The following is a 27,286-nucleotide window of genomic DNA, read 5'->3' on the forward strand; positions in this document are numbered from 1 at the left end:
TGAAATTCTGAGGTTAATGAATTCGCATACAGCATTCGGAAGGCGGTAACAACGTTCTGAATGGTAAAAGCGTAGCTTGTTCATTTGTATGTATTTTTTGTAAGTGTTAATGGTTAAAACATACAAAATGGGACGCCTGGCTGCTTTGGGTTGAGCGTTTGTCGTGAGCCGAGTTTGTTCTGCGTCAAGGTCGAGATGACTGCAGTGGGTGATTCAGAAAAAAAATCGTTTTGGTTTTATTTATTCGTTATTAGTACGGTATCATTTGCCTCATGAATATGATGAGATATGATGATGCATTTATTATTACACCTTAATATTGTTTCATTTCCGTATTATCAAAGCGGTTTTGAAAAGGAAACACAGACTAACATATATTTTAGTATTTTTTTTGTTAAAGTACGTATTGTATTCAGTGCTGGTTCTATAGGCCATGGGGGGGGGGGGTTGAGCAGAGTACGGGATTGTGGCATGTGGGATGATGCGAACTAAAAACTTTTTTTTTAAATATGTTACTAGGCAAGGCTCACTGAGATAAGTCTCTCTTGTTCACGTGTGACCTGGTTATTACAAATTACAGCTCAACTGAGTGGCTTGTCACGTGAGTATTTATAGCAGCAGCCAAATACTCTGAATGCAAATTTATTCTAAATGTGGAGGGGGAAATCGGAGGACTCGGAGAAAAATCTACGCGACAGCGGAGAGAGACGTGATGACTCGAAATATACAGCAGGTGTTCGGGTCAGAATTGCACCCATGACCTCCTGGAAACCAGGCGAGGTAGTTAACATCTTGCCACCAATGCAATAACTCTTGACCACTGTTGCAGAGATACTCAGAATTGATTTATTTAGAGTGCACAATGCGATAGTAACTCATGCGTACATTATTTCATTATTGCAGTTCATGAGATAAGACACTACATTTTGGAATGCTGCTGAGCCTTGTGCCAGTGTTTGCTGAATAATTCCACCTCTAGTTGGTCTCCAAAGGTCGCAGGTATTTTAACCTGTAAGCTGCCTGTCAGTCCTCAAAGTAAAACAAACCTATTACGTAACTTATAAATTGAAAATTATTATTATTTGATGACACTGCGTTGGTAGTTGTGCACAATCAAAGATAACAAACTCTCAACACATTCGTCAGCAATAGCCAGATAATATAAACGTGTAACTGTTGACGTTTCAGGCAATGGCTCTTCTTGAGAGCATATTCATAATGGGTTTAAGAAGAATGGAAATTGATATAATCGTCGCGTATTGTGTATATAGACGCATTTATTTTAATGGTGGTGTTATTTACGAATGTGTTGAGTTATTTTGATAAACAATGAAGATTACAATTCGTAAAGTGCAGCGCATCGTCAGTAGAACACGCGCACAGACTGAAGAGGCGTCACCACCACCTTGATCAGCATCACTCAGTAGAGCCCTCCTGAGTGGAAGCCTTTTGAGGGGGGGTGGGGGGTTTGGTGGATCACGAATATTTGTGAAACTCAAAAATATCTGAGGCTGCAAAGTCGCCAGATGTTGTACATGAAGCGGGTTAGTTAAACCTCCTGTGTGGCCCTGTATGTGCCTTGCCTCCATCAGTCAGCTATCTTTTGGTTGCTAGGCTGGACACTGATGTGGGTAGAACAGGGTAGAGCTGAACAATCCAATGTTGTACTGCAATATGTACCTCTGTCTATAGATCCCACGTCTACCACAAACCCGTACTGGCCGGCGTGGTGAAATATGACCAACCAACCCCCACGATGTTCACGGCCTGTGGACACTATAAATTATTTATTCTGAGTAACTGAGTGCCTTGAAAAGGGTGGCTCGTAGATGAATAGCTCCGTCCATAGCAGAAATCCCCAACTTCGGTAAAGTTAGGGATTTCTTCTTCGGTTGATTTGTTGTCATTCATAAATTTTTCCACGGATATTCTAACCACCCTCTTCTTGCCCTTCAACAACGAACCGTGCTGTACCTGCATAGCACGAGCTGTGTTGATGCGTGCCTGAAATCCAGCACTGGATTCTATTGGGGATGGAGGGATCCCCTGTAATCCAGGTGGATCAGTCTCTTACCGCTGGGCACTAAAGTCACCATAACCTGGCTTGCCAGTAGATGGCAGTACAGCAAGTGGACTCAGCTCCACCTGCTCCATCGCGTGAGATGTATTTGGGTACTCGGGTTCATCATCAAACTCGCCTCTCCTCCTCCACTCGAGCAGCTGCGCTGTGAGCATATCGGCAGTGTTACCACTCATGACCCCCCACGTCCATTCTCTTTGACGTACGCACACTCCTTCACTTTGGTTTTGTAACCGGTGTACCTACACTCAGAGGGTTTTGTCACACGTGGTTTCTTTGATTTAAAAATAAAATATATTCCCAACAGCAGTGATTTCCCCCGTACTTTATGTGATGTACAACGGGTGGGTGGCGTTTGTGCGAGTGAACAAGTTCATCCAAACCGCACCGGGATTCATCTTCTTTGGTTCTTTCGGTAAAGTCACGTAGAATGAGAATAAAATGATGCATTAATAAAATAACACAATAAAATTCTCACGACGTTTCGGCCACATCACAAGTGGCCTTCATCAGGGACGAGACTGGCAGTCTCGTCCCTTGACCTGATGACGGCCACTTGTGTTGTGGCTGCAACGTCGTTGCAGTCACGAAAGCTTCAAATGGAAATGAAATTGCACCGGGATTGTTCACCCGACGCTGGTGGGACGAGCAGTCTCGAGCACGCCATGCCCACAGAACGTCCACAACGCGCCGAGTGTCTCTCAACTCCGTGCTCTGTACAAGACGCAGCTACTCACACTCGCCTGCCCCTAACCTCCACCATTTAACAGGGCGGAGGGGGGACCGGTGTTTCATTATTATTTTAATTTGCTTGTTGTTTAGTTTACTATTCATGTATTAAATATTGATTTAAAGTTTTCGTGACTGCATATCGAAAAACCCAAAGAATATTAATATATTATTCACACATGATGCATTTTAATCAATATGATTTATATTAAATATTATGTTACGTAAATTATTACATAAATACTAAATATACATTTTGTTTTAAGGTAATATTCATAAATAATTCACGTTCTGATTTTTTTAATAAAAATGTCATTTAAATGCGTCAATTCATGTTACTTACACATTTTATTTATAATAATTGTACTATTCATTATTACGAATGTAATGATATTAATTTATTTATTTATACTTTGTCTTTACTTATTATTCACTTTATTTGCTACTTAATGTTCTTCTGCTATTCGTTGTACGCAGTTGCAAATTGACCTGCTGAGGTTGTGATGGGTTTCTTTTGTTCCATTTCTGATACTCTGTTTTCCCGGTACTGTTCCCGTGCGGCTGTGATGTGCACCGATGCCCACTTTAGTGAGGGCGATGTTGGCACGCAGACTGAAGATCGATTGAAGAGGACAAATGCGAGTCCCTTCGTGTCCAGTCAATGTCTCGTTACTTGAACAACTATGTAAAACTTAACCCATAGCTCGAGAAGTATCCTGAAGCTCATTAAATAAAGGAATAGGTTTTACACTTTTAACTGGCACAAAAACTGACACCTTCATTCAAGGCATCATGTTTGCAATAACCACAACACAAGCAGTCAAAATGCAAACAAAAAAGACAACTCTGATAATAATATGCACTGTCCTTGAATTTGATTGGTCCACACCCGAGACAGCTTTTCTTAGAGCCTAGTCTCCATTGGTGTTGGACCAATTATGATTGGTATCTGAGCTCCTCCCGAACAAACAACGAAAGCTGTCAATGCTCCTAACATTTCCACTTTCAACTGAAGAAGCTTCAAATCTTGACGATGCTCCCAGCACGTGGAGGGAACGTCACAGACATCGCGCTGATCAACAAGGGGCAGAACCTGAAAGCGCATCAGAGAGAGGCACAATGCGTAATCTGCACACCGCACTCCGACATGCACACCGCTCACCAATCCCAACGCCACAGTCCAGGATCAACCTTGCGTAGCTTCCGAGGTCTGAAAAAGAAAAATCGACAATCCGGGTTGATTTGGCCACAGCCTCTTTTGAAATCTCCCGTGCACTTTCATTACTCAGCGCGCCCCGCGAATCCCTGCGGTGGAGTGGCAGCGCCCTCGCGTGGCGCGCACCAACACCGCTCCAGGCCCCACAGGGACCCAAACGGCGTCTGGGAATCGGTCGCGATTCGTGACTCGGTCCGCAACTCTGGACCAGTGCCGGCAGTAAAACAAATGAACCCCACGTGACCCCCAACATCCCCATCTCCCCCACCCCCTAGGGGTCCCTCCTCTCGCGTGACAACCCCAAAGCCCCCTCCCCCCCAACCAGACAACCCCCCCCACCTCATGCACCCTTTTCTAGCACCCCGCAGCACCCCATCCCACTAACCCTCCCCCGACCCCTCCCACGACCCCTCCCACTACCCAGGCCACTCCGCAACCCCTCCCACTACCCCTCCAACTACCCCTACCCCTACCACTCCCAAAACCCCTAACCACCCCCCCCCTCCTTGCAACCCGCTCAGCGGATCCCTCCGTGTGGTCCATCGCTGCCGCTCAGCCAGGCCGCTCACACACTCAACGGAACGCGTCGTGTTAGAGGCATCCAGGACCACGGCAACGGTGTGAAGGAGCGACGTCAGCAGCGCGAGTTCACGTTGAGACGTCTCCACGTGGGGTCTCCTCGTGATGGGAGCCCCACGGTGTCCGCGTCTCTGCCGCTCGGGGCTGCGCTGCCACCCGGCATGGGGAGCGGTGGCGCAGCGGTTAGCGGCGCGCTACGAAACCGGGCCAACCGAGTTGGATTTCCCGCTCACGGCCGCCAACGCCGGCGACGAATGATCTGAACAACAGGTCCTGCACCCCCCTAGGTCGACTCGACCTCAAATGTGTACCTGGTGTGGTGTGTAGTAAACATCGCCACTAGGGAGACAAAGGCGGCCGGGTGTAGTGCTAGCCACCCACCCCCTCGTGTGTCACAATGCCGGCCTTCACAAGTGCTGCTACTCGCTAACAGCACTTGCCCCAACAATCTGTTAAGGCTACACGGGGATCTTTGTCGTTGTCTCAACTAGTCTGGGCTGTGCTGTAATCGAGTGATACAAAAAGATCGATGTAACTTTTTTTACCGCCTTAAATGCAAACAGCTGATTAATACATAGGCTGGTTGCTATGGAGATGCGCGCCACAGTCACTGTATGGGAGCGTGCGTGGTGACGTCACAATGCACAACACGTGCCAATCCGTGACTACTTCAGCACTAACCGGTTAAATTTATATTTAAAGCTTTCGTGACTACAGGGATTCATATACTTGGTTGTTTCGGTAAAGGCACGTAGAAACGAAAAAATTATTATCTATTATTTCATTATTTCCCTTCTACGTGACTTTACCAAAAAAAACAAGAATATACACTAACCGGTTGTGTGTTGGAGAGTGAACCCACTACAACGTTGACAATTTGAGTTCCGTGGCGTCTCGCTGGTAACTACAACATCAAGCAGTTGCATCGGGCGATTGGCCAGGCAAGGCCCACTGAGCTATGCGGCTCTTTTATAGTTCTACTCACAGAAGGGAACTCGACACACGTAATGACAGCTCAATGAAGTGGCTTGTCGCGTAGAAATTTAGAGCAGCCAAATACTCACAATTCTAAATGTGGAGGTAAAACCGGAGGACCCGGGGAAAAATCCATGCGACCACAGGGAGAGACACAGAAACTCCAAATATACAGCAGGCGTCGTCAGGGTCGGGATCGAACCCACGACCTCCTGTACACCAGACGAGGCAGTGAACATCTCCTAGCCACCATGGAGCTTTGATGTGGAATGATGCTCTGAGCCTCGTATCAGTGTCTTGCGAACCAAGATACTTCTCATTATATTGTCACTCTTTAGTTGGCTGTCGGTATCCTGAACAGAAACAAAATACTTGCTTATTAACTTCTGAAGATCATAACATATGAAGGGGGGAGGGGGAGATGGGGGAGGATGGGGAGGGGGTAAAGTGGGAGGAGTGGGAATGAGGAGGGGGGAGACACTCTGTAAGCGTAGTGATGGCAGTGGAATGCAATCACTGAGCATGTTTCACGACCATATTGATAATGGAACCCGGCTTGTGACGAAGCCTTTTGAAGGCGAGGGTCACGCTCGGGGCTGCGAGGTGGCCAGATGGTGCCACATGGAGCAGGTCCGTGACACCATTCTTGACGCTCCTCGCCTTCGTCTCCGTGACGCTCCCTGCGGTTGCGACACTGACACGACGTCGTGGGCAGTAGGGGGCAGTGTAACGACATCCGTGGCAGTCCCTGCACTGTGATAGGCTCCCAACGTCTGTCTACGCGTGCCGTCTTCACAACCCGCGCTTGCCAGCGTGGCGAAGTTCTGTCAAATAACTCCCTTAACCCGCATGGCATAGGGTGGCCTTAGTCAGTGTACATATCTATGTAAATACGTGTATTGAACTTCTTATGCACCGTACATAGCGTCCGTGCTAACCGGAGGTGCGGGAGTACAGTCGTGGGTTGAGAAGTATAATAACAAAAACAAAGCTGATTTCAACTTGTAGCACACCACACGTAAAGTCGTTCGCTCTCATACAGAGAGGACGACCTCTGAGGCGCCAGGAGGGAGGATCCACAGACAAGGAGCGGGATAGGCAGCAGCCAGGTGATGAGGAGCCGGCGCCACCAACGATTACGCCGAGCTAGGAGCTCCTCCTCTACAAATGAAAGTGGCGTCGGGCAATTTTTGATTAGGGGATTAAAAATTCTGGGAGGTGAACGGAGAACCCGGAGGGAGAGAGGGAGTGGAGGGAGGGAAGGAGAGGGAGGGAGGGGAGGGTTGGAGGGAGGGAGGGAGTAGATTCCCATTGCGAGGCACTGGTGGGCTGGTCTTGTATGGGAACATTGAAAATCAAATGTGATCAGAGTGACCAGAGTAAAATAAAAAAGATAACATATTTAATGTTAATTCGTGATTATTGTCAACACATTGCCTGGAATCTTCTCCAGGTAGTCTCCAGAGCCCGGAGGCAGATTTGTGGTGGCATCTTTGCAAAGTCTCAGAAGTGTTCACACTTTTTTAAGCACCCTGTATATAAAATTATTGAAGCACCCTGTATATATCATTATTGAAACATTCTGTTTTGTTGACCATAGGCCAAATTTGTGTGCAGCGTGTTCACAAAATGCCTGGGGCCGATTTTTCTTTTTAGTTCCCAGTCCCTGTCACTGTGTAAAGTTCACACGTGGTGATGGTTGTGGTGGTTGTTGTGGTGGTGGTGATGGTTGTGGTGGTTGTATTAGTGGTGGTGATGGTTGTGGTGGTGGTTTTTGTTGTTGCTGCTCCACCGCCTTCTGGCGCACACCAGGGTCACGTGGCGCCTCGTTGACTCGCCCTGGCGGGGAGTTCCCAGCAGCGTCAGTGGTGATCCACCAACCCCCTCCCCCCCACAGTGCTGGGTCTCAGCGTGATCCGCCCCCCCCCCCCCCCCCCCCTCACAGTGCTGGGTCACAGCAGCGAGACTGCAGGGTGCCCCTCAGTGCCTCTGTCTGTTTTTGTTGTCGCCAACGCGGTGACGTGGTGACGTCACAGCGAGGCTGCAGGGTGCCCCTCAGTGCCTCTGTTTTTGTTGTCGCCAACGCGGTGACGTGGTGACGTCACAGCGAGGCTGCAGTGTGCCCCTTAGGGCCTCTGTTTTTGTTGTCGCCAACGCGGTGACGTGATGAAGTCACAGCGAGGCTGCAGGGTGCCCCTCAGGGCCTCTCTTTTTGTTGTCGTGAACGCGGTGACGTGGTGACGTCACAACGCGGGACTCCCCCAGTGGCGGGAATCCAGAATGTCAGAATCTGTGTTCTGTTGCAGGAGGAAGCTGTGAAGCTCTTTATGTTCACAGATGGTGCAGTGGTGAGGGGCGGGCGTGGGGGGAGCGCGTAGGGGGGTGGGGGGAAAGGGGAGGGGTGACGTGGTGACGTCATCACGTTTGGGGAGCGTGCGTGGTGACATCACCGGGTCCATGACGCTGCAACAGCAGATAACTTGAACAGATGGGACATTGTTTGGCGCATTTTGTGTTTGGCGCCATCTCTTCATTTGTTTATTAATTTGTAGATTTAATTTGCTTGGCAGTGGCTGTGTAGAAGATTTAGGCCTCGTGTTTAATTAATGAACAGCGTTGCGGGATGCAGTGAGCACGAATGACGCTGTACACAACTACATTATTATTTGTGCTCTGTATTTTTATTGTCGAATCAACAATGCAAGGATTACAATGTCATTGTCATACGTGTAGATTTAAACCTTTTAAAATTCATATTATTGTTGTGTGTCTCCCATAATCAATTATAGCAGTCTATGAACACATCCCAGTTCACCATTGCTAATCACTGCACCCCTACACTATTCTCACACTCCTCTGGCACTGTGAATACATTCACATTGGCTTCACACACAGAGCGGTACTGATTTTATAACCCCCTAGAAATATTGTGAGGATTGTTTATGCTTAACCCCCCTTTATGATGGAGAGCCATGCTTCTCCTCGCCACCGACGGCCACCGACAGCCACCGGCCAGCCACGGGCGTGGCACTGCGCGTGATGGTGACGAGGGTGGCGAGCGCCGTGCATCGTGGCGTCTGCTCTCAGCGCTGTTCACGTTCACCTCTCTCAGGACGCACAACTCAGATCCAGAATCCTCACTGAGTCACCATCATCACCCCACCACCCCACCAGCATCCCAGGATGTAGGGGCTGAGTGAATGTTTGGTGAAACGAGTACAAGAGTATCATGGAATCGGCGCTGTAAAACGACAGCAGCCCCGCGTCCCAGTCCAGATGAACCCCGACTCTCCGCGGAGGCTCTAGCACCGACAGTGACGTTTTTACCCCACAATGCACCACTGAGAAGCTGTCGCCACGTTTCCGTAGACACCAGGACACGTCACTCCCTCCCAGGCGGCACTCATCACCACGCCCTCTCCGTAGGATCGTCCCGTACGCGACTCCAATCCGACACCACTGTCCCGCACTCCCCACGTCCACCTCCCAGTAGTGCTGCCCTGATGAGAAGCTCTCAGAGCACAGAGCTTGTTGCCAGTAATCAAAGCGGTGTGGGTGATGGAGACGATTCTTGGGGACACTGCTCAGTGTCACCGTCCTGAGATCCGAGGAAATCTGGAGGCGGTTGTGGGCTGAGTTTGTGTCCAGAGTCGGTGAGCGTCCATCTGTGGTGATGACAGCAACGATGCCCGCACAGCGGTCACGGCGACGTGTGCACAGTAGTGGCACGAGCATTGCCCATAGCGTGTACACACACACACACGCTGTGTGTTGTGTTGTTAGTTGTGTTGTTGTGGTCATACTGGAGTACATATTACATTGATACATAACAAAGTGTATATGATGTGTTAGTATTTGTGTGAACATACTCGTGTTCATTACTATTTGTGTACACATACTAATATCCATTGGTATTTGTGTCCACATACTAATTTTGGTTAGTATTTGTGTACGCATAGTAGTGTGCCCTACGGTCACCGGTGTTGACATTCATGGCGATTGATCTACCTAGACCAGGTATTGGCAACCTGGGGCTCTCCTTAAAAGACCGCTTAGCGATGGTATTAATCAAGGTCACCACCGTCTCATGTTCACCTCATGCATTATGGCGACTTTTGAAATATAGAGTTGTCTTTTTAATACCGGATTCAAACTAAAAAATGTCTCTTGTGATTTTGGCTACCGACCCCTGGCTGAGACGGTCACCATTCTGCTCTCAGGGAACACTTTTCCCGCTTCGTGATGCACCTCTTGATACACTGAGGCTCTCATTGTTATCACCTCGGTGACAGCGTTTCTCGCTGAATCCACCTCAACTCTCACCCTCCCAAAATGACAAGTGCCTGTGTACTCTCGCCTGGCTTTAATACACGACACAGGCCCACCTCGTGTTGCTGATCTTGTGTTTGTAGCGAATGGGGCTGCAGCTATGAGTGAAACAAAGATACCTACATAGAGCAGCCAGGAGATTCGTTCGGACGTCTCCCACTGGGATGACTTTTGCGAGGTTCAGGCCGGTGGAGATAGGGGCTGGGTCATCCTGAGTCTCCTGGGATACCGAGCTCTTCCTGCACTCACAGCATGGGGCACACACCTAGTCTGATGAAGGTTCATGTCCCTCTACACACAGCATGAGACACAGAGTCTAATTAGGATCAATGTCTCTCTACACACACAGCACGGGACACACAGTCTAATGAGGGTCCATGTCTCTCTATACACGGACAATATGAGAGACAACTGCATACAATTGGGTTTATTAGGAATCCCTTTATGACCGGTCACTGATTTTTCCACCAGGTGGCAGACAGAGCTCGAGTTTGAGTCTGGGTTGGTACTGACCTGAGACTTTCATGCAGGGGATCCTGAAAAACACAAACCCGCATTTAACATTAACATTGACATCCTAAACAGATGCCCTACCTCCACACAGTCACTTGCTATTGAAGGTGGAGCGCGACATCAAGGAATTAATAAACACCAGCAAACAGAGAATGATTAAAAACAGGGTTATCTATGGGACCTATTTGCCAATCTCGAAATGTCATCATTAGACCTCCTTTGCCAGTACCAAAACATAAGAATGGGGTTTTTCCACTTTTTCTGGCAACAAAACTGAAACTTTTTTACGAGGAATGTCTGCATTAACCACAATACTTGTGGTCAAAATGCAACAAAAAACACACTAATATATGCATTGTCCTTGAAACTGTTTGGTCCACACCAGAGACAGCTTTCTTTTGAGCCTCGTCTCAATTGGTGCTAGACCAAAGGACGCCAAAAAGTGTATAACTCAAATATAATGCACTATCAAAGTAATGAGGCCTCATGAGACATCATCTACATCATTAGACCTCCTTTGCCAGTACCAAAATATAAGAATAGGGTTTTTCCCTTTTTTTTGGCAACAAAACTGAAACCTTATGAGAAATCATGTCTGCATTAACCACAATACTTGTGGTCAAAATGCAAAGAAAAAAACACACTCTTGTATTGTGGTTAATACAGACATGATTCCTCGTAAAAACGTTTCAGTTTTGTTGCCAGAAAAAAGAGGAAAAACCCTATTCTTCTATTATCGAAATGATGAAAAAAATAGAAAGAGGCTTTATCCTTTCTGGCAATTAAAATAGGACGTGTTAAGATTTTCTTAACACCAAACAGATACCTATTGCAAGGTATCACTGCTCAACCAGGGCTATTCATTTATTGATACTTGCTTTACCTTTCTACTTATAAGCCGAATATTATTTTTTTCTTCAAATACAGGGTTTGTTTAACTGGACACGGACCCCAACAAATGACAAAATCACTCTTTACAGGTCTAGAGTATGCAGCAAAACAAAAAATGGGAAAACCCCTATTCTTGATTAAGTAATGTTCAACAACTTATGTTTTGAACTCTGAATAAACTAAATTTGTATGTTCCAGGTAAGGCTACGTTGCTCTTTTTCAGTAGCGAGCTGGCTATCACAAAAGATAGCACAACAAACTGCCTTATGTGGACATTTATAATGGCAGCCAAATACTATGAATGCATGATGATGATTATAAATTTGGAGTAAAAAATCAGATGACTGAGAGAAAAATCTATGCGATCACAGAGAGAGAGAGAGAGACGTAGACTCCAAATATATAGCCGACGTCAGGGTTGGTATCGAACCCACAACCTCCTCCATACCAGGCGAGGTAGTTAACATCTCCTAGCCACCACAGTGAGTGAATGGAGTTGGGGTCACCTGCAGGAAGGAGAGCGGGTCCTGCACGGCGAGGGCAGCGAGCAGCTGGTTGATCTCCTGCTCCAGGCCGCGTGCTCTGCTCTCGTAGCGAGCGATGTCCGCCTGGATGCGGGACAGCACGGAGCGGCCCTCCTCGTCCACGTGCTCCAGCGCCTCCCTCTCCTCTACCCTCAGCTGCTCCCTCCGGCGCTCAAACTCTCGCTTGATCCGCTCCTTGGTCCCACGCACATACTCCTACACAGAGAGTGCCGAGTTGTTGAGTCACTTGTAAGGTAATGATGCAATGTGGCGTCGTACAGGCAATGATTGTCACCATATCTCGATTATGTACACGGAGGTAAGCGACGTGTGCATTGGGAGCTCGGGAACATTTAAAGCACAGGGAGAATAAGAATGGGATATAAGGGGATAATATCATAGGGAAGGGTAGTATAGTAAATACTTCTGTCTTTAGCTACACGTTGCTGAGTGTCCATCTGGGGACAATGAAATACATCTCTCTGGGTATCATTCGCATCTGTCTATCTGTCCGTCCCACTCTGGATCTACCAAACGGTGCATCGGAGAGAAACGTGAATTAAACCGAAACAAATTATCTTGCCGAGGACATTCCCAGGAAATTGTGTCAAAGGTCTGCGAATATACATAACATATACACGTGACATTGCTCTATTGTTTTAAATTCAAATGTGCTGAAAGAAACAATGCTGGATTCGAAGGCAATACTAACATCCACTCCCCCTTGCACTCTGGGCAAGTTGGTGTGTTCCAGATTTTTTGGGGCCAGAAGCGAGGAATCACAACCTTCCATAGCAAGCATTGTGGTTTTATTAATGAAGGAATCGACAGGAAAAGTCGACAACGCATCAGCCAGCGTGGATCGATTCTATCCCCCCCAAAACCAAAACTTCTGTCATGCCGTAAGTTATGTTTCTGTGTGATTCCCTGGTGTCCTTCTATTAACGTCGTAAACGTGTGTTGCAAATCTGGCTATCCAAAACCGGTTGAAATGCTTCCCACATTTTTTCTCATTGAAGATAAAAGTTTCAGAAAGGTTATACGCTCAAAAAGTGGGCTTTAAAAAATTGCGGACAGGCAAACACAGTTACGAACTCACACTTTGCTCTTTTACAGTTTGATGTCGTTGACTTTGTAAATTGAAAGTAGACAGCAAACGATTCGCTTGAAATCCACACCGCTTTCAATTCACCGAAGTTATATAATGTGCCAACGTATGGGGCAGTGCTCGTCAATGATAAGAGCGAAGTTTAATGAAATACGATTCATAGGCAAACCTCCACGCGCCGGTAGTCATCCCTGAGTGTCCGTGTCCGTGACGCCGCCGTGTTCCTCTTCTCCTCTCTCCCCTCCTTCTTGACTCTGAGCTCCTCCTGTATTGCGATAGATAAATACATAAATACGTGGTGCTCGCCATTGGTGTATCACTGATATATCATCATCCCGCATCTCTGATTAGCACGGTTGGCTATGAAAGGTCAACACACACATTTCTGCATATGTCAACACACATATTTCTGCATATGTCTCCATTTATATTTTTACTTTTTACGCGATTGTATCCCGACTGCACTGTCTGTGCCATGTATTGAGATGAAGAATCAAATCGAAACTACCGTGGAGCAATGCAAAAACCTGTTAGACAACATTATCGACAAATATCACGTACATTATAAAATGTTTTAACTTCTTCGAGTGATGGGTGTAGCGGATTATCACATGCCCTAATATGAATCGTAACGTTTCTCACTTAGTCAAACTTACAATTTGAATTCTCATGTAAAATATGATTTTACATGCACTTAAATGTTGACTGGGCGTAGACCATCAACCCACTAAACTTGAATATCCGGTTTAAACCATGGGCGGCCGACAAGATTCTAACTGAGCATGACAGCGTTACCATCTCAGTGTTCTGACATCTGAGCCACTCTGCCACCTTTACCTGGGCGTAGAGGGACGTTTGGTCTCAACAGGAGCTCACTTGGTCGAAGTGAGGATTCACGACCTACTAATGTGAATCCCTCAACCTCCTGTAACAATGTGGATTACAACAGAACATGACACTTCACCTGTCTTGTCTGTTGCGCTTTCTCCACTGTGATGACTCTGTGTCCAGAGTGGTCTCCAGTGATGGTGCAGCCTGTGCAGACCGGGATCCCATCCTGTTCACAGAAGTACTTCAGCTCCTTTCTGTGCTCCTTGCATCTTCGCTCCTCCAGGTTCGTGATGGGAGCCACCACGGCGTGGTCTCTCAACCTGGGATTCTCTACATGAGGCCTCAAGTGCGTCGCACAGTAGGACATCTCACATCTCAGGCAGGTCTTCACTGCAGGGGTCTGGCCGTCAGTGCAGATGTCACACACGATGGCCCTGGCCATCCCGTCTCCAACTCTGAGCTGCTTCACGAGGTTGGCGAGGGCCACGTTCCTCCTCAGCTGGGGTCGCACAGGGAAGGTCGCTCGGCACTGCGGGCAGCTGAAGCTGCTCGCCGTCGCCCAGGCGGCCTCCAGGCACCGGAGGCAGAACGAGTGTCCGCAGCTCAGCGTAGAGGGGCAGTCGAACGTGCCCAGGCAGACAGGGCAGCGTAGCTCACTATCCACACTTTCACTGGCAGTCGCGCTCGCCATGACCCATGGGCTTCACTGGGATCACTCGTTGTGTGGCTCAGAGAGATGCTGGACCAAGACCTCTCTCTTATAGCGGTGGTGAACAAGGAAGTAAAAAATCAAATACTTTCATTGTCATCACTGACATCATGGGACATTGCGTGGAATGTGAACCGCACCCCAAGGTGCTCAGCCTAAGGTGAACACGCCTAATGCCGTGGCTCATTCGTACAGTATGTCATTGGTTTGATCCCGACGCTGATGTCTTAATATTTGGAGTTTGCATCCCTCACTTTCCATGGTCCGGTGAATTTATATGCGGGTCCTCCGGGTTTCCCTCCACATTTAGAATCAACATCACGTGCATAGAGTTTTTGGCTACAATCTATTTTCATATAATCCGCTTCATTGCGCTGTCATTTGTAATAGACAAAGAGCCACATAGCACAGTGAGCCTTACCTGGTAAAATAAAAACATTGGTATAGTTGTAGATATGTCATCATTTCCTGTAATTCCAACTCTGGGTAAGTACCCCAATGCGAAGAGTTGCTTGGATGTCATTGTGGCATCCGAGACAGAATTTGTCTGTAGACTCCCGTGACCCATCATGGAATCTTGAGCCTTTTGTTTTCAGTGTGAATCTATCACCCACTCTACTTTCCTCCATCACCCACTGTTGGGTAGGATCTACCTAGGTGCGAGATGTCCTTTCTTGGGGTGTGATACGTGGCCAGATTTTTTTAGAAGATAAATTATCGAAATGCAAATTGAGCATGGGCACGTAAGTACAACTATTTATTTAATCAAAGCAATGTTCTTATTAACATTTTTTTATGATTGAGAACCAAAGGGGTGCAGGCTATACTAAATGGATAAAAACGACTGCTCTGGTGTGAGATTTGTTTCCCTGCAGAGCGTAAGAATGTGAAGCTGAACCGGTCAGATGGGTTTTCATTTGGCCGGTGGGTGACAAAACTTCGAGCGAATATACCTTAAACTTCTGAAGTTACTAGACTGTGTTGTGATATTCAAAATGTGTTTGCTTTGATTACAGCATGAGTATTGCAGCCTGAGGGGTGGAGTGGTGGCGCAGGGGGTTGCACATGGCATTACCAATCAGGACACCTGAGATCAATATCTGGCCACGTTCAAAATTGTTAATCACTCGCCTAACTTCCCCGCCCACTTTGTTAATTTAGGCTTTTGTTATTTTTACAGTATGATCACAGACGAATACGTGTGCATGTTAACGCGTACATTTTTTACAGCCTCGTGTCGTCCAAGGGCGGCTTTATTGGTTGAGCTGCGAGTGGCGTGTCTGAAGATGCCTGTGGCAGCACCTTGTGAACGCTCTACAAGAAATATTGACAGATAATGGGTCAATAAATAACTATCACTGTATATCTCTCTCGAACGCAGTCACACAGCACAGATAGTAAAAACACAGCCAAGAGGCACAAGCTAGTATACCAAAAAGAGTCTGCCAATTTATGGGCATCTCAAAAAAGGTCACAGAGACTTCGTGAAATGTCACGCCATTTGAATGGATAATGGGTGCGTTTGTAGTGTCTCAATCAACTTCGACGCAATATTTATTAATTTTGCGTTGTCCTCGAACAGCTCCTGAAGCTTGTCGTGTGATTTGTCTGATAGTCTTAGAGTGCAACATTTAGCTCAGCTTTAAACAATGTGCACTGCAGATGTTCAAGAAGTTAACATAAACGAAACTATGTTGTAATTTGCCAGGTAAGGCCCACTGAGCTATACACATATTTTTCAAAAGCGACCTGGCCATCACAAATGATAGCTCAGCGAAGTGGCATATTGCGTGGACATTTTTTTAGCAGCAGCCAAATACTCTAAACGTGTGATGTTGATTCTAAATGTGGAGGTGAAACCCAGAGGACCCAGAGAAAAATCTACGTGACCAGGGCGAGAGAGAGAGATGCAAACTCTAAATAGAGAGCAGGAGTCAGGGTCGGGATCGAGCCAACGACGTCCTGTACATTTCATTGCTCCATTTGTTTTGGTATAACCCTGTGAGCCATTCGGCTCTTGAATCGGGTGCAACCGCAACAACAAAAAAACAAAAACATGAACAAGAAAACATCTTAAAGTGACTATGTGACTGTGCACACAGAAAATCCAGGAAAAAAAAAACATCAAAATATTCCTGAAAAAAGCACCGTATATCAACGCTGTGTGCAAAAATCCCAGTGGGATGTCAAACAACAACAACAACCACAAGACAACTAAGATTAAGGCCATCAGTCTAACTCCGTACTACAATAAACAATAACATGGCCATCTTCATTAGCAGCGGCATTGACATTGCCATCATCAGTTGTTGCAGTGTCATCAGCGGCATTGACATTACCATCGGCTGTATTAGCATTATCATCAACATCATCAGCGTCATTGAGCCTCTGGGGTGGGGTGGGGTTGGGGGGGTCTCCGTCTGCGTCGTTGTTTGAATGGGGAGCGGTGGCGCTACGTTCCCCGCTCACGGCCAACATCAGTGGCGAATGCGTGCACCGACCCCAGGTCGACTTGAGCAGCTGGCGCCTGAGTGGAGAGACAAAGGCGGAGCAGTGTGGTTCTGGCCATCCAAGCCCCTGGTGTGCCGCGCCGGCCTGCGGAGATTCAGCAGCACCTTGCCCCAAGAGGCTGTCAAGGGCTACACGGGGGATCCCCGTCTCCCGTGTGCGGAGGCATCCGAGGTGAGACAGGTGAGGGGGGGGGTGAAGGGGAGTGAGGGGGGTGAGGGGTTGAGGCGGAGGTGAGAGGGGGGGGGGGTCTGAACACCTGGTCTGGTGCTCACTCGCACACACCTTACACACTCACAAAGACAAAGATCCCCCGTGTAGCCCTAACAGACCGTTGGGGCAAGTGCTGCAAGCGATCACCCACGAAGGCCGGCACGGCACACGATGGGGTGGGCGGCCAGCACCATGCCCGGCCGCCCCTGTCTCCCCAGTGGCGACGTCCACACACCGCACCAGGTACTCATTTCAGGTTGAGTCGAATCAGGGGAGGCCAAGGACCGGTTCAGAAAATCGTCACTGGTGTTGGCCGTGAGCGGGAATCGAACCCGGGTCGCCGGGTTCGTAGCGCAGCGTAGCGCTAACCGCTGCACCACCGCTCCCCACACTCACCCACACAAAGACAAAGATCCCCCATATAGCCTTCGCAGACTCGCTGTTGGCGAGCACCTACGAAGACCGGCGGGGCGCGTGAGGGGGTGGGTGGCCAGCACCACGCCCGGCCGCCCTTGTCTCCCCCAGTGCTTACAAACACAACAACCGCCATTCGCCACTAAGGGGCGGTGACGTCACCACAGCGTCTGTGCTAAGCTAGGTGCACGTTGAGGCCACATGAAGTGTCGAACGCCCGCTGGCAGGAGGTCACCCCAGGTGCCGCGGGTTGACCGACTGCTTCCAGACACGCACATGAAGACACATACAGTATACAGGTCTACACACATACACGAATGTGTGCAAAAACAGCCCTGCACCTCCCCCCCCCCCAGGTTGACTCAGCATCAAATACACACCTGGTGCTATGATGAGTAAACATCGCCACTAAGGGAGACAAAGGCGGCCGGGCGCGGTTGCCGGCCACCCACCCCACCGTGCGCCGCCCCGACCTTCACAGGAGTTCGCCAACAGCACTTGCCCCAACATCGGGCGAGGCAGTAAATATCTCCTCTAAATCGCGTCTAAAAATAATAATCAGTCGAATGATTCAATTGCTAGAGAATAAGCGTTGGCGGTGGGTCACCCAGTGCATATTAAAAACACATGGCAGTGTCGCCTTCACTGGCACTGCACAACGCTCGCGATGTAGCGCTTTGAAGGTGAGGAGGTTATTTTGTCTTCTTGACTTTCTACCACCACCAACCACCACGAGGCTTGAGCTCTTGCGGGAGAAGGGCTAGGTCGACATGGCAGCATCCGTGAAGCCGCTCGCAATGCCTCCTCTACGAATGCATGAGGTGGCTCTGCGGCCGCTACGCTGGCCACGTCGTTGGGCAGCGGAGACCGCTCTCACAACCGCATGTTGTTGTACTGTACTGCAATATGCTTCTACATCAATCATCATGCCGCCTTTCACCAAACCTGCAGTGGCCAGCGTGGTGAAGTATGTTCAAGTTACCTCCACAACCTGGGGCGGATTGACATCGCAATACATCCTTGACCCGACTTCACCCAACCAACAGAGTTAATTTATGCTCTTGTAATGTTTACAGTCTGATCACAGACTGGGACTGCAAGGCCACGGCGGGTAATGCATTGTCATCGTGCACACCCCAGATATGGGTGCAGTACCAACCCTAGTGGGGATTGGGGGAAGCGCTGGTTAGCGTGGTAGCACCACGCGCATCGTGCGGTGCGGGCTCCCGCTAGAGGGAGCAAGAGAGTGTCAGCTCAGCCAGGGTTACCTGGGGTGTTGATACTCTGGCTGACCTGGGGACACGTGACCAGATGATACCGCAGGGGGGCCCCAGGTGGAGGGGCCAGAGGGTGGTCACATGGTCTGAAAGAGAGCCTTCGGGTAAGGGCGAGAAAGATCGCGAAGGTAGGCGGGGCCAGGGGCAGAGCCGGACCCAGTCCAGAGAGATAAAAGGGGGCCCCTGTCATTCACGCGGTCCGGGACCCAGCTTCTGGTCCGGACCAGGATCACGTATCAGTAGAAGTGATTTCGCCATAGTGTGGTTAGCCGGGTGGTCACCACCCTAGATATATGTTGTGTTTAACTAGTAATAAATATGATGCTCCTAATGACAACGTCTGCGACTCAGTTTGACTAACTACACGTGTTTAACGCGTCCATTATTTGTCTCCTCACAGCCACGTGCCGTCCAAACGCGGCTTCACTGGTCGAGCTACGAGTGGCGCTGAAGATGCCTACGGCAGCGCCTTGCGGACACCCGAGAGGTGAACATTGCTCAGCACGCAGCCCGACCCAGAAGGCCCCAATTGAAGTATTTACATTTGATGGGGCTATAAATATATAATTATATATTTCTCGAACACAATCAGACAGCGCAGAAAGTAAAATCACAACAATAAGCACAATCCAGGACACCAGATACAGTAATTTGACAATTCAAAGTCATCTAAAAACATTGAGAGAAATACACACGCAGAGATCCATATAGGGCCTGCATAGACTTGTGGGGCCAGTACTGTTAGCGTGCACTTATTAACGCAGGAAGTTGTACGATACGATAGCTGCATCCCCGACCGCCTTTGTCTCCCATTGGCTGTGTTTACGCAACGCAACAGATTCTCAGTTGAGTTTGAGTCGACCCAGGGAAGGCCCAGTACCGGTTCAGATGATCGTAACCGGTGTTTGGCCACGAGCGGGAATCTACCTCTGGTCGCTGGGTTCGTAGCCCAGCGCAGCTCTCACCACTGAGGGCACCGCTCCCCCCACAGGGAGTGGTCCACAGGCGCCAGGGACACGCTGAGGGGAATCCCCACAGCGTGATCAGCGGCGGGGATTCCCCTTAGCAGCGTTGCGACTCACGACCCCTCACGTCCATTCTCATTGACGTGCGCACATTCCTTCACTTTGATGTTGTAGCTCGTGTGCCTAGACTTGGAGGGTTCTGCCACGCGTGGTCTTTTTTAATAAAAAATATATTCTCAACAGCAGTGATTTCCCCCGTACTTTTTGTGATGTGCAATGGGTGGGTGGCGTTCGTGCGAGTGAATAAGTTCATCCAAACCGCAGAGGGATTGTTAACACGACGCTGGCGGGACGAGCCGTCTCGAGCACGCCATGCCCACAGGACGTCCACAACGCGCCGAGTGTCTCTCAACTCCGTGATCTGTACAAGACGCAGCTACTCACACTCGCCTGTCCTTAACATCCACCATTTCACAAGGGGGTGGGGGGGGGGAAGAGACCAGTGTTTATTAATTCATTTTATTTTGCTTGTTACTCTTTGGTTCTATTCGGTAAAGTCACGTAGGTAAAAAATAAAACAAAAAATCACTACGTTTAGGCAACAACACAAGTGGCCTTCATCAGGTGAAGCGACCGGACTGTCCAGAGGACAGCGTTGGAGTGAAAACAGCCAAGCCCAGGTTGCGTCCTTTAAGCTGTGTGGGAGTAAACAAAAGCGCCTCGACAAAGGAATTAGCATAAAAATTAGCATGATGTACGTGGGAAGTACATGATGGACCGTCGGAGGTACATGATGGACCAGCGCGGGGGGTAGGGGGGGGAGTTTACATAATGTTGGTTTGAAGGGAAATAAGCAGCTGTGAAAGTTTGTGATACCACTACTTGAAAAAATATATACTGTACTATTGAAAATTAGTTTAATGTTTGGTTTGATTTAGAACCTCTTTCCAATGATTGCTTAATTTGAAACCATCCTCTCGGTTGAAATTGTGTCTTTGTTTGTAAATCTGAATTGCCTCGTGGACAAATCTCTGATAAAAAAAAACCCGTGGGGTTGCAGAGAACCTTGGTATCGGAGAAAACTATATCGTGATCACCCACTGCGTTGTAACAGTGATCAGCTACGGCAGAAGAATTTGTTCTGCCGTGTTTCAAATCTGATTTGTGCTCGCGAATTCGGACAGAGACATGTCGTTTCGTCTCCCCGATATAGCAGTCACCACAGGTGCAGCTCAATTTGTAAACACCGGGTTACTGTAAGTCAGAAATGGCATCCTTCACGGATGGGATCAGGTCACGGATGTTGTGAACGGTATTGAACCGGACCAGGATATTGTGTTTGTTTAGAATTTTGTAGATCTTTTTAGTAACGCCTACTATATATAGTAGTGTGATGGTTTTGATCGGAGTATCAAGTGGTTGTTTCTGTATGGAGGGAGAAACAGCTTGGCGGATGGTACGGTCGGAGTATCCGTTCCTCTTGAGGGCCAGATGTACATGTTTTAATTCACTGGTCAGGTGGTGTTGGTCCGAAATGCAATGAGCCCTGTGGTATAACGTTTTGATGAGAGAATTATTTTGAGTCGGGTGGTGGTGGGAATCAGGTTTCAAGTAGGAATCTGTGTGGGTGGGTTTCCTGTAGACAGAATGTCCCAATGAGCCATCAGGTTTCCTCTCAAACAGAACATCCAAGAATGGCAGCTTGCCATCTTTCTCCATTTCCATGGTGAATTTGATGGCGCGGTGTCTGGAATTGATGTGATCTAGGAAAAGGTTCAAAGCTGGGAGGCCGTGTGGCCAAATGACGAAAGTGTCGTCTACATATCTCTTCCACAGGGAAGGTCTGAGGGTGGAAGTCTGGATGGCGTCTGATTCACATTTCTCCATGAACACATTGGCTATCACAAGTGACAAGGGGGAACCCATGGGGTACCCTAATTTTGTTTGTAGAAGGTGCCATTCCAAGTAAAGTAGGTAATGGTGAGGCAGTGCCTAACCAGTGCAGGTGTATCGGGGTCTAGTCCATGTTGGACCAAATTTTCAATTATTTCAATGGTATCAGGTACTGGGACCTTGGTGAACAGAGAGACCACATCGAAGCTGACAAGGATATCGTCAGGGGACAGTACGTCTTTGACCATAGAGACCAATTGGGCTGAGTTAAGTACTGCTGAGGTGGTCTTGCCAGTGAAAGGCAGCAAGGCATCTTACAGAAAACGGGATAGCCTGTAGGTAGGGGAGTTGATCGTGGATACGATGGGTCGTAGTGGGGTGCCTTCTTTATGAATCTTGGGAAGACCATAGAATCTAGGCGGTCTTGCAGAAGGTTTTAGGGAGGGACGTTTAGTTGGTTCGATTAGGGAGGTCGAACTTGTGATGATATTGTTGTTTTTTATCGTTAAGCTATTATTAGGGTCATTTTAAATTTTTGAGTACCTTCCATCGTTGAGCAGGTTCTGGATTTTGTTGTTGTCTGAATCTTTATCCATAATTACAGTAGCGTTGACTTTGTCGGCTGAGACGATAACAATATAATTTCTGTTTTTTTTTAATTCGTGAGTTCAGAGCGTTCATTTTTGCTGATGTTGCTAATGGATTTCTTAGCATTCTTAAGAATAGTGGCTATTTCAGCTCTTGCAACGTCTGTTTGGATGTGTCCTACACCTTTGAGGGCTACATCGACCTGAGAGATGATATCATCTACTGGTATATGTTTTGGGGTGACAGCAAAATTTAGCCCTCTAGCCAGTACTGTTTTCAGATTGTCCGAAATCGGGGTGCTACTCTGATTAATTATGATTTTGTTAACGTCTAGTTTTGTTAAAAGTGGAACTGGGTTCTTCTTTGATAGGTGGTGGAATTTATAAATCAGGTTAGCTTTGCATTTGACTGACAGTGAATCAGCAAAAGAAGCAGTCATGCTGTCTACGTGGATCCAATCAGAAGGTGACATTTTTGTGTTAACATTAAATGAGCTTGTAGGAAAGTCCTTTCGAAAGTATCGAGTTCAAATCGGAGTAGCCTTATCCTCTCTGAGATTAAAGATAGGCTGGCCTTAAACAGAATCTGTTTAGAATTCGGCGAAGATACAGCAGCAGAAGTGAGTGTGAAAGCGATGGGTATTACCTTGTGGTCGCGGCATCTTTTGAGGAAGGTCAGCGTCTCGATGAGCTGTGACTTCTTGTCCCATTGTCTGTTGAAAGCTCTAACAGATAGGTGAAAGCCCTCCCCGTAGAGGTTATTAATTCTAGATTTGAAGCTTTCGTGACTGCAAGGATCCATACTCTTTGGTTCTATTCGGTAAAATCACGTAGGTAAAAAATAAAACAACAAAACATCACGACGTTTCGGCCACAAACACAAGTGGACTTCATCAGGTGAAGGGACCGGAGTGTCCAGAGGACAGCATTGGAGTGAAAACAGCCAAGCCCAGGTCGCGTCCTTAAAGCTGTGTGGGAGTAAACAAAAGCTCCTTGACAAAGGAATTAACATAAAAATGAGCATGATGTACGTAGGAGGTACATGATGGACCTCCTACATACCTGCGGTTCACGCATTGCACGGCCAATCGCGCCACCTGAGATCAACGCCTGGCCAAGTCTAACATCGTCCATCGCTCGCACAACTTCACCGCCCGCATTGTTCATTGGTGCTCCTTGTTAATTGTTATTTGTTTGACAGACTTATCACAGACGAATGTGTGTGCGTGTGAACTTGTCCATTGTCCGTCTCCTTTCAGCCACCAGTCGTCCAAGCACGGCTTCACCGCTCGAGCTGCGAGTGGCGCGCCCCTGAAGATGCCTGCGGCAGCGCCATGCGGACGCTCGAGAGGGGAGCATGGCTCAGCACGCAGCCCAACCCAGAAAGCCGCGCTTGAAGTATTTCCATTTTATGGGGTTATAAATATAATTACATAATTATATCTCTCTATGGAACGCAATCAGACACGCAGAAAGTAAAAACACAGCAATAAGCAAAATCCAGGACACCGACCAAAGTAAGTTAACAATTCAAAGGCATCTTAAAAAATTCAGAGATATACAAACACTGAGATCCATGTAGAGCCTGCATAGACTTGTGGGGCCAACACTGTTAGCATGCACCTATTAATGCAGGAAGTTGTACGAGATGGTGTTTGTGACGATAGCTCCACGCCCGACCGCCTGTGTCTCCCCTGTGGCTGTGTTTACACAACGAACCAGATACTCATTTGAGGTTGAGTCGAACGAGGAATGGCTTAGTTCCTTATCGATGATCGTCACCGGTGTTTGGCCCCGAGCGGTAATCGAACTCGGGTCGCTGGGTTCGAGGCCCAGCGCAGCGCTCACCGCTGTGGCCACCGCTCCCCCTCCCCACGGAGTCGTCCACAGCCGCCAGGGATACGCCGAGGGGAATCCCCGCCGCGTGATCAGCGGCGGGGATTCCCCTTGGCATCATTGTCACTCACGACCCCTCACGTCTATTCTCATTGACGTGCGTACACTCCTTCACTTTGATGTTGTAGCTCTTGTGCCTATACTCGGAGGGTTCTGTCACGCGTGGGTTCTTTGATTTAAATAAAGTATATTCTCAACAGCAGTGATTTTACCCGTACTTTATGTGATGTGCAATGGGTGGGTGGCGTTCGTGCGAGTGAATACGTTCATCCAAACCGCAGCGGGATTGTTCACACGACGCTGGAGGGACGAGCCGTCACGAGCACGCCCTGTCCACAGGACGTCCACAACGCGCCGAGTGTCTCTCTACTCCGTGCTCTGTACAAGACGCAGCTACTCACACTCGCCTGCCCCTAACATCCACCATTTCACAAGGGGGGGAGATCGGTGTTTTATTATTTATTTATCTTGTTGTTTCTTTTACTATTCATGTATTCAATCTTAATTTAAAGCTTTCGTGACTGCATACAGAAAGACCCAAAGAGTAGTCATGTATTATTCATACATGTTTCATTCTATATAAATTATTAAATATTTCTTATATTATTCTCTAATATTATTTTATTTTAATTATTACGTATTTAAAACGTATTTATTTTGATTCTTAACCTATTATTAATAAATAATGAACGTTATGAAAATATTTTTATATATATGTTTTAAATGCGCCAATTCACGTAACTCACAAATTTTGTTTACAATAATTGTACTGTTCATTCTTATTATTAATTTAAATAGCAATTTACTTATTTATTTTCTTTACTTATTATTCATATAATTTGCTACTTAATGTTCTTCTGCTATTCGTTGTGCGCAGTTGCAAATTGACTGGCTGAGGTCGTGACGGGTTTCTTTTGTTCCATTCCTGTTGCTCTGTGGCCCCGGCACCGTTCCCGTGCTGCTGTGATGCGCACCGATGCCCACTTTAGTGAGGTCGATATTGCCACGCAGACTGAAGATCGATTGAAGAGGACGAATAAAAGTCCATTCGTGTCCAGTCAATGTCTCTTACTTGAACAAATATTTAAAAGCTTGCCCATGGCTCGAGAAGAATCCTTAAGCTCATTAAATATCTAAACAATTGTGATTGGAATCTCAGCTCCACCGTAACGAAGAATGAAAGCTGTCAATGCTCCTCACATTTCCACTTTCAACTGAAGAAGCTTCAAATCTTGACGATGATCCCAGCACGTGGAGGGAACGTCACAGACATCGCGCTGATAAACAAGGGGCAGAGCCCTAAAGCACATTCGAGAGAGTCACTACAACAACAATCAGCTGCATCGGGCGATTTGCCAGGCAAGGCCCACTGAGCTATGCAGCTCTTTTATAGTTCTACTCACAGAAGCGACCTCGCCACACGTGATGACAGCTCAGTGAAGTGGCTTGTCTCGTATACATTTATGGCAGCCAAATACTCATAATTCTAAACGTGGAAGTAAAATCAGAAAAATCCACGTAAACATGGCGAGAGAGAGACACGGAAACATCAAATATACAGCAGGCATCAGTGTTGGGATCGAACCCACGACTTCATGTACACCAGGCGAGGTAGTTAACATCTCCGAGCCACCGTGGCGCTTTGATGTGGAATGATGCCCTGAGCCTCGTGTCAGTGTCTTGTGAACCAAGATACTTCTCATTATATTGTCACTCTCTAGTTGGCTGTCGGTATCGTGAACAGAAAAAAAATAATCGCTTGCTAAACTTCTGAAGATCATGAAATATGAGGGGAAGGAAAAGGGGGAGGAGGGGGAGGAATGGGGGTGGAGGGGGAGAGGAGGAGGGGGAGGAAGGCGGGTATGAGACACTCAGTAAGCGTAGCAATGGCAATGGAACACAATTACTGAGCACGCTTCACGACCATCTTCATGAACACCGCGCAATGGAGCCCAGCTTGACACGAAGCCTTTTGAAGGCGAGGGTCACGATAGGCGCTGAGAGGTGGCCAGATGGCGCCACATGGAGCAGGGAGGGGAGGGAGAGAGGGGAGATGTGGTGCCACCGCAGCGGAGCAGCTTGGCCGGCGCTACCCGCTCCTCGCACCCCCCCCCACCCCCCCACGAACGCACGCACGCCCCACTAAACATTCTAGGAGGGATCACCTGGTGCGATGGGTTTTCACCCGAGGACCCCATTAGCAGGGACGTTCCACGGTTTCCCCAGACCAGGAATTGGCTGAGCCCCCCAGACTGGATTACATGGTGGCCCCCCCAAAAAGGGGGCATAGAGCTTTAAAGGCCGGCCGCATTGAAGCGTACGCAACACGGGGGGGTGGGACCTTCAGCCAGTACCCAGCGGCGGGGTAAACAGTGGGGTGGGAGGGAAAAGCCCTTAGGCCGATAAGAGTTGACTTAAGTGGGAGGGGGCGAGGGTATTATCGATGAACCACCTGCGAGGAACGTAGTCACAGAGACAATGGGAAGGGGGGAGGATGACGGGACCCCCCCAACCAACGGCCGGAGCGCTCAAAACGGCCGTAAAGAGGATCTGATTGGACGCTCAGGATGACGTCATATGACCCGTGGATAACGGGCTTGGGAACATAAGGGGGGCAGGAGGGAAAATTGGATCAGAGTTCTTCTGGAGTGGGAGAGAACACCAGCCGCCCTCAGCGTCCGTAGGACGCCTGCAGGGTGCAGCTGAAAACGATTACCCGGGCAAAGTCTACGAGGCGGCATATTCCCCAACCCCCATCGTGCAGCTGGAAAGGTGGATCAGTACGGGGAGAGGGGGCCAATTCAGCCCAGATCGCAGTCAGCTCGAGATTGGAGGAGAGACGCACTCTGTGACGGCTAGGTGATAGGAGGTTAGGCGCTGTCCGAAGGGTGCTGGCTGGGGGGGGGCATAAACAGGGGTTCACTATTCGTTCCGGGAAATAAATCTTAGCACAGACTGACGTTGTGACGTGTGGTGCATGTGTTCGTGTGAAGAACGGCGGGGCAGCGATCGGCGTACGACGGTGTGTGGGTGTAGGAATAGGTTTTAC

The 27,286-nt window shown here is 48.2% G+C and overlaps 1 protein-coding gene and 1 long non-coding RNA gene across 3 annotated transcripts in view; one reads left to right on the top strand and one right to left on the bottom strand.

The window, feature by feature from the left end:
• The window catches only part of LOC116957957 (E3 ubiquitin/ISG15 ligase TRIM25-like), a 509,595-nt gene extending 494,621 nt beyond the window's left edge, over positions 1-14,974 (bottom strand). The window contains exons 1-6 of one of the 2 annotated variants that reach the window (XM_076058146.1): positions 13,909-14,950; positions 13,114-13,209; positions 11,819-12,052; positions 10,422-10,444; positions 10,032-10,147; positions 8,245-9,244 (exon numbers count right to left, since the gene is read on the bottom strand). In XM_076058146.1, coding sequence (XP_075914261.1) covers positions 8,688-9,244; positions 10,032-10,147; positions 10,422-10,444; positions 11,819-12,052; positions 13,114-13,209; positions 13,909-14,466 — 1,584 coding nt within the window. In that variant the 5' untranslated portion in view covers positions 14,467-14,950 and the 3' untranslated portion in view covers positions 8,245-8,687. Of the gene's footprint in view, positions 1-8,244; positions 9,245-10,031; positions 10,148-10,421; positions 10,445-11,818; positions 12,053-13,113; positions 13,210-13,908 lie in introns of those variants that run through there. The other variant, XM_076058147.1, reaches the window with a different exon arrangement.
• LOC142908014 (uncharacterized) lies at positions 12,197-24,439 on the top strand. Its single transcript, XR_012931553.1, has 5 exons — positions 12,197-12,738; positions 13,956-14,058; positions 16,991-17,166; positions 19,297-19,383; positions 23,601-24,439. It is a non-coding gene; the product is annotated as an uncharacterized LOC142908014 (long non-coding RNA).
• The last annotated feature ends 2,847 nt before the right edge of the window (positions 24,440-27,286 follow it).

The sequence above is a fragment of the Petromyzon marinus genome (assembly GCF_048934315.1).
Source record: "Petromyzon marinus isolate PM22_M1 ecotype Great Lakes invasive population chromosome 68 unlocalized genomic scaffold, UKy_Petmar_22M1.pri1.0 chr68_unloc.1, whole genome shotgun sequence".
Taxonomy (NCBI): Eukaryota; Metazoa; Chordata; class Hyperoartia; order Petromyzontiformes; family Petromyzontidae; genus Petromyzon; species Petromyzon marinus.